Here is a 14,154-nt window from a genome sequence, read left to right as displayed (position 1 = left end):
GGTCTGCCGGCAAGCTTGTGGGCCCGTACGGAGATCACGTCGGACTCGAGGCACAGTGTCCGACAAGTCGATCTCGGAGTCTGGTTGGAAATGGTCGATGGGGATGTAGTATAGTGTTTAAGCTTGATCCAATACTTGCAACGGGTGTTAGGAGCATGGTTGGTGGAGTGATAATGGTGGGCTAGGTGATGGGGAGGGGCGTGGGGAAGTCGGTATGCTGAGTTGTTTGGTGAGTGAATGGGAGGGTGATTAGCGTTCTGTTTTCTTGAGATATTGAATGTTGTGCTCATGGATGATAGATGACGATGGGTGGTTGTGGGCATTTGGTGGACGGCGTCGATAGTCATCGCAGCACCTCATCGTCAGGTTGGAGTTCAGTAGTGTGCTGCTTGGTATCATGGCTCGGATATATGGATACCAAGGGTGAGAGACTGTTCAGCGATGGGTGTTAGAGTATCACAATGGGGACACGCAGGAGTATTGATGACAATTTAGTCAATTTGCAGATACTACATCTATGGAAAGATTGTTCTCCGGATTCGTTCAACCGTAATCAAGTGTGAGTATATGCAAAAGTCCAACAGATAAAACAATACTTGCGCCGTACATGCTGAACATCTAACGTGTTCGCCCCCATCAATGTCGTGAGGGTGGCTTTTGGTAAAGAACACAAGGAAAGAGTGGAAATGGGTATCGATAGTGGGTGGTTTTCGGTGCATTTATGCAACGACTTCTTTCTCTGCAGGCTCCTCGTACACGGGAGGTGCATCATACTCGGGCAAATCGGCATATGCCTCCTTCTCGCTACCCCGCTCAACGTCATCGCTATCACCGTCCTCCAAAGCGATACGCTCGTAAGCGTCACGGCCACGGACCTTGGCAAGGACTACGGCAATGAGGAGTCCGAGAGCCATGCCGATAACGTACGTGATAGTACCAGCCAAAACGCCGATAAGAATGGGGATGAAGATCGTAATGAAAGCGCGGTGCATGAACATGTGGACACGGTGGTGGTGATGGTGGCCATGAGCGTGGTGGTGGAGTTTGTGGTGCGGGTGAGGCTTGCCCGGTCGGAATGTGTGAGGTGGTTTGCCTCGCAGACCCTCGTGCTCCATGGGATTGCCCTGGTGCTTGTGCTGGTGGCAGCCCTTGCGCATCGAGCCCTTGAGGTTCTCGATCTTGTCACCCAAAATCGACCTCCACTTGCACAGCAATGGCCACTCCTTGCATTCTTTGGCGGGATCGATAGGGCTCGCCTCTTCTGCCTTTGGCGTCTGGAACGAGGCGATCATGAGGTTGCCCTCGGCATCCTTTAGGAGGTTGATAGTAAGAGGTGGCAAGTCGAACTCCTGTGATTCGATGGATGTGACGTGGAAGGTGATGGGAAGGAGCTCATTCCCGGTCTCTGAGACGGTCTCCGCAGTGTTGTAGTGGAGCTTGTAGCCGGTCACGCGGAGCCGTGGAGATGCTTGCGATTCTCGGAGAGGGTCGACTTGAGTGACGTAGAACGGCTCTGCGAAGAGGTCGAACTTGGGCGGATACAGAGTGATACCGTCGATGTCGAGAGTGTGTTGGCTCGGTCCGACTTCGAAATCCAGCAACTATGCCCCCAGTCAGTATCTGCGGAAGCCCACGGGATTGCGCAAACTTACAAATGTGTTTCCTGCACCCATCTTCCATGACGGACCGTTCGCACCCTCGATCGCATAGGCGCAGCTGGGGCATTCCAGGGCTACCGTGCGCTTGTAAGTACTGACGGCCATGATCTCCGCAGGCCAGTCTTCGCCGAGGTTCTCAGCTGCGACGTTCGGAGGGACGAGGATGGCGTTGGCGGCCAGCGCCATGGAGGCAAAGATGCCGAAGTTGAGAGTAAACATGACCGGCGTGAAGAAGAGGATGATGTGGTTGCGGAGTTGGAGGGGAGGCGGGTGTGTTTAAAGAACAGAAGGGTGGAGCGACGGTCTGGTCTTCAAGGTGTCGACAAGCTGCTGTGCCCGTTCCTTCCCTGGTTTGCCGCCGCGTCATCGACACGTGATAGGCTGTCTAAGCATTCACGTCCCGATATCCGACTTGTGACCCAACGTTTCAAGGAAATGATCAATTTCGTGGTGTGTGCCCTGGATCCCTTTTGGACGCCAATCCTCCTTGGCGAAGGGGAGAGCACATCATTCTGTAATTGGCATTCTTGCATTCCAAGACTATGGGCGTCATTAGTTATTTCCATCATTCACCCAGTGAACCACATAGAGTCCTTCATTGTTCTGGACTCTGCCCCAAAGGCGGCTGATGGACCTAAGCCTGCGCAGCCCCACGGGCGATTGTTGATCATAATTTGTTTCAGGGTACGATACAAGATGAAAGATCTGAAACGGTGGAATAGAGCCGGAGAATATCTGCCTTGTTGACGGTTTCTAGCTTGGCTCGAAGTCCGAATGGTGAATTTGGGTCTCTGTTGGTGGCATCGTCGCCCCGTTTCGTTCTCCGTGGGCCATATTTGGAGTAGCCAGGGTCGGACCCATGAACGCATCTCCCTCTACGTACGAGATAAAGTCGATGACGCATATTGGAACAAAGGGTTTCCCGACTGCTCATATTAAATATAGTAGTCTCAAAGTTCATGGCTCCAAGTGAACTGCGTGGGTAGATGAGCCAGCAATTCATTTTGCTATGCATGCTGAATCAGTGGAGCGCACGAGCAGGTTGCAAGAAGTCTTGCTCTTGAGCAGGTGGTACTGACACACTCTGCAGACAAACCGAAGAAATGACTGGAAATGAGTGTGTTCTATGTATTTGGCAGGAGTATCAACGGCCATTCGAACGATATTCAGCACAGCATGAATGCGCATAACTCCGTGGTTGTAGCGCCTACGGAGAGGAAGAGAAAAGGGTGGCCCTTGTTGATAGTCTCTTTGCAGTGGACCGTGATTGACCGTTATCTTCAATCGCATCGATGAATGTGTGCTTCTCGTAATTTTCGAGTCTGCAAGTGAAGATCAACGTTTCTCATGTGGATGCATCGGGGTTTATGCAACGGTAGTCACGCATCGGTGGTCATGCTTGAATGGTCATTTGACGCATGAAGAAGTGAATAGTCCTTCCGGATGTGAACGAACAACAGTCGAGCGCCAGACACTGGGCGATTGGACGCTTTGGTAAAAGGTCTGTACATAAGTATAGGTCACGGAACACTGATTGACTGCGCCTGAGAAGATTCAGTTTTTGCAGATATCCATCAACACTGCGATTAGTTGGAATGATGGATAGTGCAGCACTGTAGGGCGATGAGCATGGCATGTATGCAAAACCAGCTAGACTTCTTCTTCACATTATTAAGAAGTTAACAGTGCTTGTTAGGGGCCCATCCTCAGGTGAAAGGCTTTGTGGCTGCAGAGATGTGAGCGTGCGAGTGGGGCCAGGACAGACGCGTCGTGAAGAAGCCGTTGTGTGACACGCGTTGGTGATTACGAATTGCGGGCTGAGTGATCGTAGAGAGATCAGTGTGCGCTGTTAAGTTGTCCAAATGATTCGGAAGCCAGTATAGAAATTATTTGGAGGGTTGCAGTGTAATGAGAGGTATATTTGATGGGTTATTCGTGGATTGCGAGATCGTTGGTGATGGTGTCGTTGGAAGATGGAAGGTTTTGGTGTTCTGCTGACATAAGGATGAGATTACCGGTTTAGGTAACTATCTATGAACAGCAGAAGACGAAAAACGTCCGTGCCACAGCAAACAAAATGGAATCTAGCAAGTGCTGCTTTCCGCCATGTTGAAAGAGACGCCTAGACATTTGCATTGGAAGGGAAATCACCCAACTTACCATTACTTACACAGTCCCCCATCGTTCTTGCCCTCTCCTGCCCTGCCACCCCTTCCATTCCTAGTTTAGCGTCTCTTTTCTCACTCCCCTACCTGCTCTGCGACTCGCCTCTCGCCTTTTTCGCGTTGTGTGATCTTGAGGCGCCTTCCCGACCCTATTTAACCCTTTGTCCCCGCATCCACCTCTCGCTCTTTTTCCCTCTCTCTTCTTCTTCTTTTCTTCTCTCAACTCCACAACCCACATCACTACCCATCTATCCATCAACACCCACTCGCGCAAATCGCGTCTCCACCATCCACTCCATCAACTTTCATCTTCACTAATACTCTTCCAACATGACTGGACGTAAGTATTTATCCTTCCATCACTTTTACTCTCCTCGTGCATCGATTATGCCGTCGCCGTTGCAATGCAGGTTCATCGCGATACCCGCGATAACACGCATTCGCGGTGGCGCGCTTGGTGTTGAGTATGACTATGAGTATGGGTGGAGCCGACCTGCAGCCAACCAACGCGTTCTCTCCCCACCACAACCACACCCGTGGTCCATCGCGTATCACTGCTGTCGACATCCTCTATACTCATGCACATCTCAACACCATACCATACCACGTCGTCGCTCCTATCATGACTACTACCTACTCGTCTCTTCTCTTTGTCAACATGCTAACGTCTCTCTCCAGGCGGCAAAGGTGGCAAGGGCCTCGGCAAGGGTGGAGCCAAGCGTCATCGCAAGATTCTTCGTGACAACATCCAGGGTATCACCAAGCCCGCCATCCGTCGTCTCGCTCGTCGTGGTGGTGTCAAGCGTATCTCAGCCAGTAAGTCTTCCATCGGCACATCGTCGTCGCCCATGCACAGAACAAAGAGCTAACAACCTTCACAGTGATCTACGAGGAGACCCGTGGTGTCCTCAAGACCTTCCTCGAGAGCGTCATCCGTGACGCCGTCACCTACACCGAGCACGCCAAGCGCAAGACCGTCACCTCTCTCGACGTCGTCTACGCTCTCAAGCGCCAGGGCCGTACCCTCTACGGTTTCGGTGGCTAAGCGTCTCGCCTCTCTTCTTCAGTCACTGGTCCCGGCATCCTTCCATGTCCTGCCTCCACCATTCTTGAATGCTGGGTCAGGGTAAGATGGGTTGTTGACGGCCTTCTCTTCGAACATGGCCTCGGTATATGGCAAGGTTAATGGCGTTTTACGGGCATGCTATGCAGCTATGGGTGGGAAATGATGCAATGATTTACAACGAAGGTGGCGGCCGGCTTGTACAGAGACCGGTCCTCACACTTCTCTGACTATTCTATAGCAATGGTCAATATATCCCCTTTCAACGGATCAACACCTGGTGCCCGTCTTTCGCCTATCATTATTCGTTGTCGTTGCGTGATGTCGTGAACGTTTCGTGAATCATCAAGTCGTCCCACTTCTCTTTTCCAAGTCAATCAGTTAACTAAACAGCTAATCCACCAGTCACAGTCACGGTCAACAAATCTCAAGCATTCGTCCACGTCTCCACTGCAGCAATGACCTCGCAGCACTCGGCGGTGACGCCAAACACTCCCCCCTCCGCCCTGATGGCCTCCAATCCCCACCACCGCAACTCATCGCTCGCCCCCTCGACCGCATCCTCTACAACCAAACAATCAAACCCCCTCTCACTCGCCTCCCTAACCGTACTGTTCACCGCCCCCTCGACCGAAACCCCGCAAACCACCAGATTCCTCACCCCCCACCCCCTCAACCCGCCCTCCAGCTCCGACGCCCCGCCGAACGCGCCCACGCCCGCCCTATCGACCACAGGCTCGTTCGGCAGCGGACACAGCTCAGACACGATGTCGTGCCCGCGCTGGCCTCGCACCATCCACCTCCCCCAATTTCCTGCTCCTCTTCCTTCCTCCTCCGCAGGAGTCGTAGCTTTCGAGCGATGATAGTCCCTCGCCGAGACGGTGGACAGGTGCCGCGCGTGGCCGCGCCGGGCGTGGAACACGGGGAAGCCTGCGCGGCGGAAGGTGGAGAGGAGGGAGACGATGGGGGGGATGATGTCGCGGTAGCGGGGGCGGGATGTGAGGGTGTCGCGTTGCATGTCGAGGATTAGGAGGGCGGTTGTGCTTGGGTGCAGGGAGGAGTCGTGGGGCCAGGGGTAGGGGTGGGAGGTTGAGAGGTGGGGGGTTGGGGGGGTGTGCATTGCTGTGAGCGTGTATGGTTTTGTTTTGGAGGATTGTTGGGGTTGAGGTTGGTGGTGATGATGTGGTTGTTGATGTTGAGGTTGAGGTTGAGTTTGGTGGGGGAGGGGAGAAAGAGAGATGGTTGAAGGATTGTATGTATGTAGTCTTGCGTGCGTGATTGCGTGCGTATGGAGATACACTGACGACAAGGAGGGCCGTAGATGGGAATCGTTTTTCCGTTTCTCTTTCTTGTCTTTTCTTCTCTCGAGTTTTGGCGGGGGGGTGGTGAAGAGTCACCGCACCACGATGGTTTTCCAAAGATAAACTAGGTTGCTAGGTAAACAATCAAATCACAACTAGACGAGAGAAGGAGGGGTAATATTTGCATTAGTTCGTGAATTGGACATGAGAAGAGATTGGCCGATGATGGCGTTCATTTATCTATTTGTTCAGTAACTAGCAGGCTTCTTGGTCGCGTTCATGGGTGTGTATGTACTTCGTTGTTGTATGCGTAGAGCGAGTCTCGAAGCGGTGAAGACGTGGTAGGGTGTTGGTGGTGGTGGTCTAGTTCTTCTCGCCTTTTCGTTCCCAAGTGCTCCTTCGAGCGAGGGAACCTAGGTACGTAGATAACGTTGAAGTGGCATGCATGACATGGCATGGCATCTCGAGCTACTCGTTAAGGATCGTGGAATTGATAGGCAAATGTTCAAGCCTCTACTTTTTTTGGTTCCCTATGGCGGGGGGAGAACGCTTTCACGCGCGTGTAGTCTTAGTTGAGATGGAAAGAAAAAAAAAGATGAAAAATCAAGTTCCATGGCGGGGATACTTTATGAGTCTTCCGTGATGTTACACGACGTATCGAACAATTGACTAGGCGGTTGGGTTATTGGCGGAGGCGGTGGTAACAGCCCGTGCTGTGTTGGTAGGGCTGCTCCCTTCGTGCCCATCACGAGTGAGCACCCACGTCGTACGAATAGGGCTGCTGCGGGGTGAGTGGGCAGCGTCGGCTGGTTCGGTTCGGTTGCTGCCCGTTGAGCCCGCGCTGGGTTGCATTGTTGCGACCTTACCATACCTTACCTACGAGGTATGTGTGTGGTGCATGGCACGTACGGAATGCATCCCCCACATGGCGTACTCGTTTCTGTACGATAAACGTTGATCTTCAAACATGCCATGTGCGGGACGGCGTCTGTCTAGTTGTGGATTCCACAGTTATGGTTCATGTTGTGGGCTCCATCGGGCATGTAGCGAGTCTCTGTATGAACAGTATCGGGCGCTGGAATGATCGATAGAACGGAGACAGTGGGCTCAAGAGACAGAAGAGGCAAGTCATTGCATTCTCTGCTTTCTAGAAGCAGAATACTTGCACTGTTGGTGCATTCATCCCAGAGAGTCCCGAGGAAGTATGATCCATACTACTGCTTTATCACAATGTCGGAGGTACCTTTCTGCGATTTTCTTCTGGGTGAGATAGCGTGGCATTGTTCGTGCTTGTGCAAAGATCTTTACTGTGCTCTGGAGCACGAGCTATGGGTAGCATATAGACTGTGAATGTGTCACTGCACTCCGAAGAGCATAGTTGTCTCTCAGAGATATACCTCTCATCCAGATCTTTACGGTACTCTAGCAAGTATGCGCATCTCATCTGAAATTAAGCGTGGTAGATTTATCAGTGACCTCTGTTCCTCTACGGTCAAGTCTGGCCCCGACGAATTGCATGGCGCATGGTTCGCAGAACATCTGCGACGCGGCCGAATATAAATAGGTCGGTAGCGAATGCACGTCTGTATATGATAGGTTGTGTTGTAGTTGTCGACAAATCTACAGGACGCCTCGGCGGCGGGACACATTATGATATTGCAAGTATGCAACACTCGTATGCACACCTGGCTCAGTTCGGCTTACCCAGATTTCCAGTGCAGAGCTGTCCTACAGACAATCTGGCAGCAAGAGGAAGGGCGAATACAGCAGTATGATATGCATTGTTTCTCCCTTTGCACAATATGCACGAGTAGGCTTACATGGAAGAAACCGAGCGTGGCACAGTTCAGTTCCAACATTAGCAAGCGTGCAAAGGATCTCCCTCGCGAGTTTATTTCCATCTGGCTCGTTGATCTCTCGTTACAGGCCACGTTGGCGGGAGCCTGTGCTTGTGCCCTGTCAACCTGGTTTTGCACATACAGGGTAGCGAGCTGTAAATCAAGAATGTAAAATTCAACATTCATGAATGACTGCGATAATAACGATAATATTAACGGCCGTGAGAATGATTTATCGGTGGCTGGATTCACATGAGAGACGATGGGTTGTTCACCACCCCGGTCGATAGAGCTACGTCATTGTGCGGGCGACAGGGCTAGCGAACAGGAATGACGAATTGCGCAGGGATTCTCGCTTGCGCTCGTGCAGCTGTGTCGGAAGATTGATTCAAAGAAGCGAAGTTTTCCATTAATTACAGTACGCATGACAACGTGATATTGATTGTTGTTGAGAGATTATTTTCTGGGTTTCGAAAATCACGAATCTGTCTGTCTGCTGGGTCGCGGGAGTGCACGGCGACGGATCGCCTCGAAGGAACGATTCACAGGCGCCGGATGGTGGTTCCGTTAGGTTACGAGTACCACTCTGTTCTGTATCTTCTACGAGGGGCAGCGAGGCACAGTAGACTTTTTCATTTGCGGGAGGGCTAGGTTAGGTGGATTATGGACTTGACTTGGGGGCTCGGGACTTGGGAGTTGGGACTCGAGAGGCCAGCTGGGCAGGTTAGTTTCAAGACTATCTTACCTTACCTGACCTTACCTTTCGATGCCCTGGGAGGCTGGGACCGATGGGAAGCAGCCCAGCATTACAAGGCTAAGCCTGTGCCTGACTCCATGGCCATGCGGGCCGGACGGGAATTGGGTGTTTTTTCATCTGGTTTGGGTAGAGATTCTCTGGGAGTGGGTATCAATCCAGAGAGAGGACAGGATGGCAAGGCGGCCAGCTCAAACTGTGCCTCTGTACTGTGCATGTTAGTTGTTTTGAAAGGAGAAGAAGAACACCTGGAGGGCTTAGGTTCTGTTGCTATGTTCGATGGCGCAGCTCTCATAAGCGGGGCAGGTGAGCAGGAAAAGAAAAGACGGAGACGCGCAATAACGGAGGACGCACCGGGTTGAGGCCGGCCTGGCGTGTCTAGCAGTTTGGCAGTATTGTCAACCATGGGATGAACCTGGATCGCGACGGTCCATGGCGGGTAGTCTAGCGATGGCATGTTTGTTTAGTCGTAGCCCATAGCTTGAGGCCTGTATCCTGTAGGTGGAAAGTGGGATGGATTGAGTATCGGTGCACGTATGGACAGATTAGTTACTTGGATCATTGAGAAGATGGCGGAAGGGATCATGCAGGTCGATAGAACAATGAGCTTGGGGGGTTTCTTCCGACCGGGGTTGCATGGTGAGTAGTAAGTAAGGTATCATCGTCTTGTATTGGTGAATCTTGTCCGAGTATGTGCTTGCATGTATCGTGGGAGTGTGGTGTGTGTGTGTGTGTGTGTGTGTGTGTGTGTGTGTGTGTGTGAATGTATGGAGGGTGCATGGGATGTGTTGCAAAGCATAGACGTCATCGTTTGTGTATGTGCAGCAGCCGCGTCCGGGCGTGTGCCCAACCAACAACCTGATCCTGATCTTGTCTACTGTGGTAGGTAATTACATTATTACTCTCTCTGTTCTTTTGACTCTGTTTCTATTCTATTCTGTTCTACTGCTCCATTCTACTCTCTGACTCTCCTAGCCCGTGTCTACTCTAGAGTCGTCTGTTGCTCCTTCCCTGTTGTGCAGCTGCTCCTTCCTTCCGTATTTCTCGTAGGGTCCCCCCACCATCGATCCATCGATCCATTCATCAGCCAAAACCTCAAGAACAGGGCACTTCCACTTCCACCTCCACCTCTTCTTCTTCCTCTTCCTCCTCCTCCTTCTTCTCGCAAGGCCACTTCTCTTCTTACGATCGCTTCCATAGATCCTCACAGCCTGGCCTTTCGAGTCCTTCGTTGCCTTCTTCATCCTTTTCTACCCCCTCATCCCACCTCCCACCTCGTCCTCCTTCCTCACCACCACTACATCTAGTCCCTCAGCCTAGCCTACTCCTATTACTCCTCTTCCTCTTCCTCTGCGATCCGTTAGTCTACGCCATCACAACATTTTCCCGCCCTGGTCTCGACCACCATGTCTCGTCGTTACCCAACTGCCGAGCTCTACGAGGAGCGGCAGCGCGACTTCTATCGCAACGGCGGCCGTGACCGTACCTATGATGAGCTCGATGTAGAGCTCCGTCGCTCAGGTGACCCCCGCCGGAGTGCTCCCGACTTCTTCCACGACGACTACAACCGGTCTAGTGCAGGCCCTCTCGTCGTTCGTGGTGGCCAGAGGGACGACGATACCGTCTCTCGAGCTCCCACCCAGCGTCGCGAGTTCGAACACGATTCTCTGGTCATCCGCGGAGGTAGCCGCCCGGCTCCCCCGCCTTCTTCAAGTGCCCGCAGCGAGGCTCCGCGCCGTCCCAGAGAGACGGAGCGGGAAGAAACCGACATCACCATTAGACGCCGCGAGCAGTCCCGCGCCAGGTCAGAGGTTCGTGAGCGAGACGACATAGTATTCCGTCGAGGCGATGGCGCCCGACCACGACCCCGCGAGGTCGAATTCGAACGTGAAGAGGTCAAGTTCCGCGACAGATCCCCACCCAGGCGCGAAGTGGAACGTGACGAATTCGTCTTCCGCCATGAGCATCGAGACGAAAGCCGCCATGGCAGGGAACGTGAGGTGGAGAAGGACTCGTTGGTCATAAGAGGCCGCGAGAGAAGCCTTCCCCCTCCCCAGCGCAGCCAGCTTGTAGCCAGGGAGCGAGAGGAATTCGTCGTCAGACGTCGTGACCCGTCTCCACCACACCGTGAGAGGGAGGTTATCAAGGACGAGATCATCATCCGACGCAGGGAAGAACGCTCTCCTTCTCCTGCCCCGCTACCCCCACCTCCACCACCACCTCCGCCGGAGCCTGAAGTCAGGCCTCCGATCATTCAGGAGATCATCACCCATCACCGTCACATCGACCACGGTAAGTACCTCAAACATTCACCAAGTCAACGGTCTTCTAACAATGCACCAGGAGTGGAACGAGCCCGATCCCCAACTCCCCCTCCCCCTCCGCCATCTCCACCACGTGATGAGAGCCTAGAGATTTCTATTCGCCGTCGCGAGTAAGTTGAATTCACACCGTATCTGGATTAAAATCCAATCTCTAACACCCAATAGGAGCCGTGGTGGTCGCGGATTCGAAGAAGACATCATCTTTGATAGCAAGCGAGACTTGGAGGTGAGCAGGCCTCGGGCCCGTTCTATCGAAGCTCCCAGGCGGAGCTTCACTGCTCCCGCCGACTCCGACTTCGACCTCGAGGCCGATTTCTACAACCGCAAGGCTCTTGAGCGCGCCTACCCTGGCGAAGCGTACAATGGAGCGACTAAGGATTGGGCCATTGTAGACGTTCCACCAGGCACCAACCGTGTCCGCATGGATGGCATCGGCGGCGGTGGTCAAGAGATTACATGGCAACGATACAATGGCGTGCGCCGCTCGAAATTCATCAGCGGAGATGACGAGCGCGCGACTGACTTCGGCATGCCTGGATCGGGCAAGCCCAAGCCTAAGCCGAAGGATATGTGGACTGAGATCACCAAGGATCTGGTGATCAAGGAGGCAATTGATTCCATGGGCTACGATTATGAAGAAACCGACTATTTCTTCTATGTCATGGAATATCTCCGATATGTAAGTTCTGATTTCCACACACCTGCACCGGTGGAGGGAAGGGAATGTATGTGCTAATACAGAACAGGAGGATGTCCTTCACTTGGTTGAGATTTCGGATGATATCCGCCGCAGGCGCAAGACCCGCATTCGAGAGATTGAGTTCGAACGAGAGGAGATCCGCGAACGAAGACCGCCAAGTGGCTACGATGAACGCTACTACGAGCACGAGGTTTCATTCGACCACCGTCATCGCCACCGAGGGGGCTTCAGATGAGCATGAGAACGTGCATTCTTGTCTCAGATCGCGTTGGTCTGAGATTCTTTCGTGTCGCCCAGATGCAGCGGTGTTCTCTTCATGATCCCTCGCTGGATGATTCAGGTGCGCCGGGGTGCTCAAGAGGGACATTGGCTTCTGGAGTTCAGAACATGCCTTGACCTGGACTCATGTTGAACATACTAGTACACGGAGAGCGTTTCTGCTTCGAACTACACGGGCCTTTTTTCTTTCTTTTTCTAGGTAAAAGTTTGAGGATGATACCAGATGAACTTACGACACGACCCACGACGGTGCGAGGCGGCGGCTGCTCGGAAGTTGAAGCCGAGTGAGTACAGTCAGCACGGTGGGGCTTGCATACATTTAACGATTCTCATGACTTACCAGCATTTGGCAGCGACGAAGGACCGGCTTGGAGATTATCTTGTTTTCTTATGTAGCAGATTATGTTTTCAATTCTGGTTCTTTTTCTTTGTTTTTCCTTTCTACAATTTCCTTTGTTTCTTCTTATGGAATCATGTACTGCGGGGTCTAGGCTGTTTCTGCGGGGACTCTATGGGCGGCATCTGTTTCGCGGTTCTCTTCCGGGCAGTCCGATCCAAATGTCACGTATATGATATCACGTTTATGATAACGAATAGATATACTCGTATTTCAAATGATACCAGGTCTCTTGAATCGAATCTTGACTGTCAAGTCTGCTTCGTGATGCTGATTGGTTAGACATGCAATGGCTCGTCTGGTACGGAGTATAAGGTGAGATTCCACATCCTGCGCTCTACTGGTGGGGAACTACATTGCATTACCAACTTCATTCTTGCAAGAACAAGTTACGTATTCAAGAATAGAGAGTTCTGTTATCTCAAAACATGAATAAAATAGCCCACACTCACCATCAACTACTGCTACTGTCAACTGCCAACAACATTGTCGCGGGAGTAAACTTGCCGTAGAAGTTCCCCCTCCCCACAGCGCAGCGCCACACATCCATCCCACCCATCTCACGCCCCCCGTGCCTCCCTCCGCCTTACCCGCCCGTCCGTCCAACTACAAACACCTACTCGCCGGTTGAGGCGCTTGGGAAATTCCCCGTCCACGAGGGAGTTGGGTTGATGGAGGCGGAGCAGGTATGCACGATTTATCTCCGCTGCAGAGTTGGAATTGTAAGTCGCATCAAGATTGTAGTTATGGCTTGCCAGGGCAGAGTGCAGAGTGTAGTGGTTTGAGTTTATGCTCCTCAGCTAACCACACTGTGCATCTCGCACGCATGTACATAAACAGCTAACAGTCTACAACAAGAACAGACTGAAAACGCCGTCAAGATATGAGCCGTGACCCTCCATACGGAGTACTTTCCTTCCATAACTACTTCTATGATTCCATCACCAGAACCGTATTATTGATTCCTAGAGTATCTGTCTATCTTTGGTAACTACATACACTTAGAGAGCGTGTGTGCGCAGGAAAGACAGGGAGCGAGGTAGGGATGCGGGTGCGTGTATGCATATTCGTCTAAAAATAACACGAACCACGTCCTTCCCTCCCTCCCTCCCTCCCTCCCTCCCACCACCATAACCCTGGGGTTCTTGTAACGGGTGTGCGTTGATTTGGAAGTGGTATTGCACAATTTTGATCGTAGTCTTGGGATGTCTGGAAAATGTGCTAGAGCTGGCGCATCTAGATGGGCGGGCAGGTCTGGCTAGGGAGAGAGGGAGAGGGACGTGGGCAGAGACAGAGCGTGCGTCCAGAATCGATGTCTTCAAATCATAGCGGCGACCAGCTAGGCAGGTAGGTATCAGAGCGAGATTATCTTCTGATGATTTTCTTCCCAGGATGGATATTGTGCATGTAGTAAGCCTATCTATCTTGTCTGCGACTATCTGCATTCGATGCGTCTGCATATGAGCGCGCGCCTTCTCTTACGCTTTGCTTATAATTGCCTCTTCTCACCTGTCTACGTATTTCCTCTACACCGTTCTTTTGAAGAATAATAAATATACATGATTGAGTAGAATAGATTCATGGTACGAGTAGGGTAAGGAAGGCAAGGGCAAGGCAATGTAAGATATAAGCGCCCAGGCGTAAAGAGAAAAAAAGGTGAGATGAGATGTACGGA

General features: G+C 52.1%; 6 protein-coding genes across 6 annotated transcripts; 3 read left to right on the top strand and 3 right to left on the bottom strand.

Moving 5' to 3' along the window:
- Positions 1–475: 475 nt before the first annotated feature.
- On the bottom strand, positions 476–2,215 carry BU24DRAFT_423508 (uncharacterized protein). The gene is made up of 2 exons (XM_033528271.1): positions 1,653–2,215; positions 476–1,601 (listed from the first exon to the last, which is right to left on the bottom strand). The coding sequence occupies exons 1-2, from the start codon at positions 1,875–1,877 to the stop codon at positions 720–722; spliced, it is 1,107 nt and encodes a 368-aa protein (XP_033382935.1). The 5' UTR covers positions 1,878–2,215; the 3' UTR covers positions 476–719.
- A 2,080-nt stretch (positions 2,216–4,295) lies between these two features.
- Positions 4,296–4,868, top strand: BU24DRAFT_433870 (histone H4; the record flags this gene model as incomplete). Its single annotated transcript, XM_033530002.1, has 3 exons — positions 4,296–4,299; positions 4,502–4,639; positions 4,705–4,868. The coding sequence occupies 3 exons, from the start codon at positions 4,296–4,298 to the stop codon at positions 4,866–4,868; spliced, it is 306 nt and encodes a 101-aa protein (XP_033382934.1).
- A 92-nt stretch (positions 4,869–4,960) lies between these two features.
- Positions 4,961–6,319, bottom strand: BU24DRAFT_216986 (Isochorismatase hydrolase). The gene has a single exon (XM_033522011.1). It carries the CDS (start codon positions 6,004–6,006, stop codon positions 5,314–5,316), a length of 693 nt encoding a protein of 230 aa, XP_033382933.1. The 5' UTR covers positions 6,007–6,319; the 3' UTR covers positions 4,961–5,313.
- An 8-nt stretch (positions 6,320–6,327) lies between these two features.
- BU24DRAFT_423503 (uncharacterized protein) lies at positions 6,328–6,857 on the bottom strand. The gene is made up of 2 exons (XM_033528270.1): positions 6,483–6,857; positions 6,328–6,427 (listed from the first exon to the last, which is right to left on the bottom strand). The coding sequence occupies exons 1-2, from the start codon at positions 6,642–6,644 to the stop codon at positions 6,374–6,376; spliced, it is 216 nt and encodes a 71-aa protein (XP_033382932.1). The 5' UTR covers positions 6,645–6,857; the 3' UTR covers positions 6,328–6,373.
- Positions 6,858–8,424: 1,567 nt separating this feature from the next.
- On the top strand, positions 8,425–9,501 carry BU24DRAFT_423500 (uncharacterized protein). The gene has a single exon (XM_033528269.1). The coding sequence runs from the start codon at positions 8,689–8,691 to the stop codon at positions 9,139–9,141; it is 453 nt and encodes a 150-aa protein (XP_033382931.1). The 5' UTR covers positions 8,425–8,688; the 3' UTR covers positions 9,142–9,501.
- Positions 9,502–10,081: 580 nt separating this feature from the next.
- BU24DRAFT_216880 (uncharacterized protein) lies at positions 10,082–12,172 on the top strand. The gene is made up of 4 exons (XM_033522010.1): positions 10,082–11,071; positions 11,123–11,213; positions 11,269–11,782; positions 11,850–12,172. The coding sequence occupies exons 1-4, from the start codon at positions 10,186–10,188 to the stop codon at positions 12,036–12,038; spliced, it is 1,680 nt and encodes a 559-aa protein (XP_033382930.1). The 5' UTR covers positions 10,082–10,185; the 3' UTR covers positions 12,039–12,172.
- Positions 12,173–14,154: the final 1,982 nt, after the last annotated feature.

Source organism: Aaosphaeria arxii (assembly GCF_010015735.1).
Source record: "Aaosphaeria arxii CBS 175.79 unplaced genomic scaffold BU24scaffold_5, whole genome shotgun sequence".
NCBI classification, from domain to species: Eukaryota; Fungi; Ascomycota; class Dothideomycetes; order Pleosporales; genus Aaosphaeria; species Aaosphaeria arxii.
This window is presented reverse-complemented; position numbering and strand designations above follow the sequence as displayed.

What these genes read in the sequence shown, in the direction of transcription:
- BU24DRAFT_216986 (XM_033522011.1), bottom strand. Translation starts at nt 6,006, where the DNA reads ATGCACACCCCCCCAACCCCCCACCTCTCAACCTCCCACCCCTACCCC.
- BU24DRAFT_423500 (XM_033528269.1), top strand. Translation starts at nt 8,689, where the DNA reads ATGGACTTGACTTGGGGGCTCGGGACTTGGGAGTTGGGACTCGAGAGG.
- BU24DRAFT_216880 (XM_033522010.1), top strand. Translation starts at nt 10,186, where the DNA reads ATGTCTCGTCGTTACCCAACTGCCGAGCTCTACGAGGAGCGGCAGCGC. An exon ending in TCACCGTCACATCGACCACG is followed by an intron (nt 11,072 to 11,122) that starts GTAAGTACCTCA and finishes ACAATGCACCAG; the next exon opens with GAGTGGAACGAGCCCGATCC. An exon ending in TCATGGAATATCTCCGATAT is followed by an intron (nt 11,783 to 11,849) that starts GTAAGTTCTGAT and finishes AATACAGAACAG; the next exon opens with GAGGATGTCCTTCACTTGGT.
- BU24DRAFT_423503 (XM_033528270.1), bottom strand. Translation starts at nt 6,644, where the DNA reads ATGCCATGTCATGCATGCCACTTCAACGTTATCTACGTACCTAGGTTC. An exon ending in TCTACGCATACAACAACGAA is followed by an intron (nt 6,428 to 6,482) that starts GTACATACACAC and finishes CTGAACAAATAG; the next exon opens with ATAAATGAACGCCATCATCG.
- BU24DRAFT_423508 (XM_033528271.1), bottom strand. Translation starts at nt 1,877, where the DNA reads ATGTTTACTCTCAACTTCGGCATCTTTGCCTCCATGGCGCTGGCCGCC. An exon ending in TGGGTGCAGGAAACACATTT is followed by an intron (nt 1,602 to 1,652) that starts GTAAGTTTGCGC and finishes CTGGGGGCATAG; the next exon opens with TTGCTGGATTTCGAAGTCGG.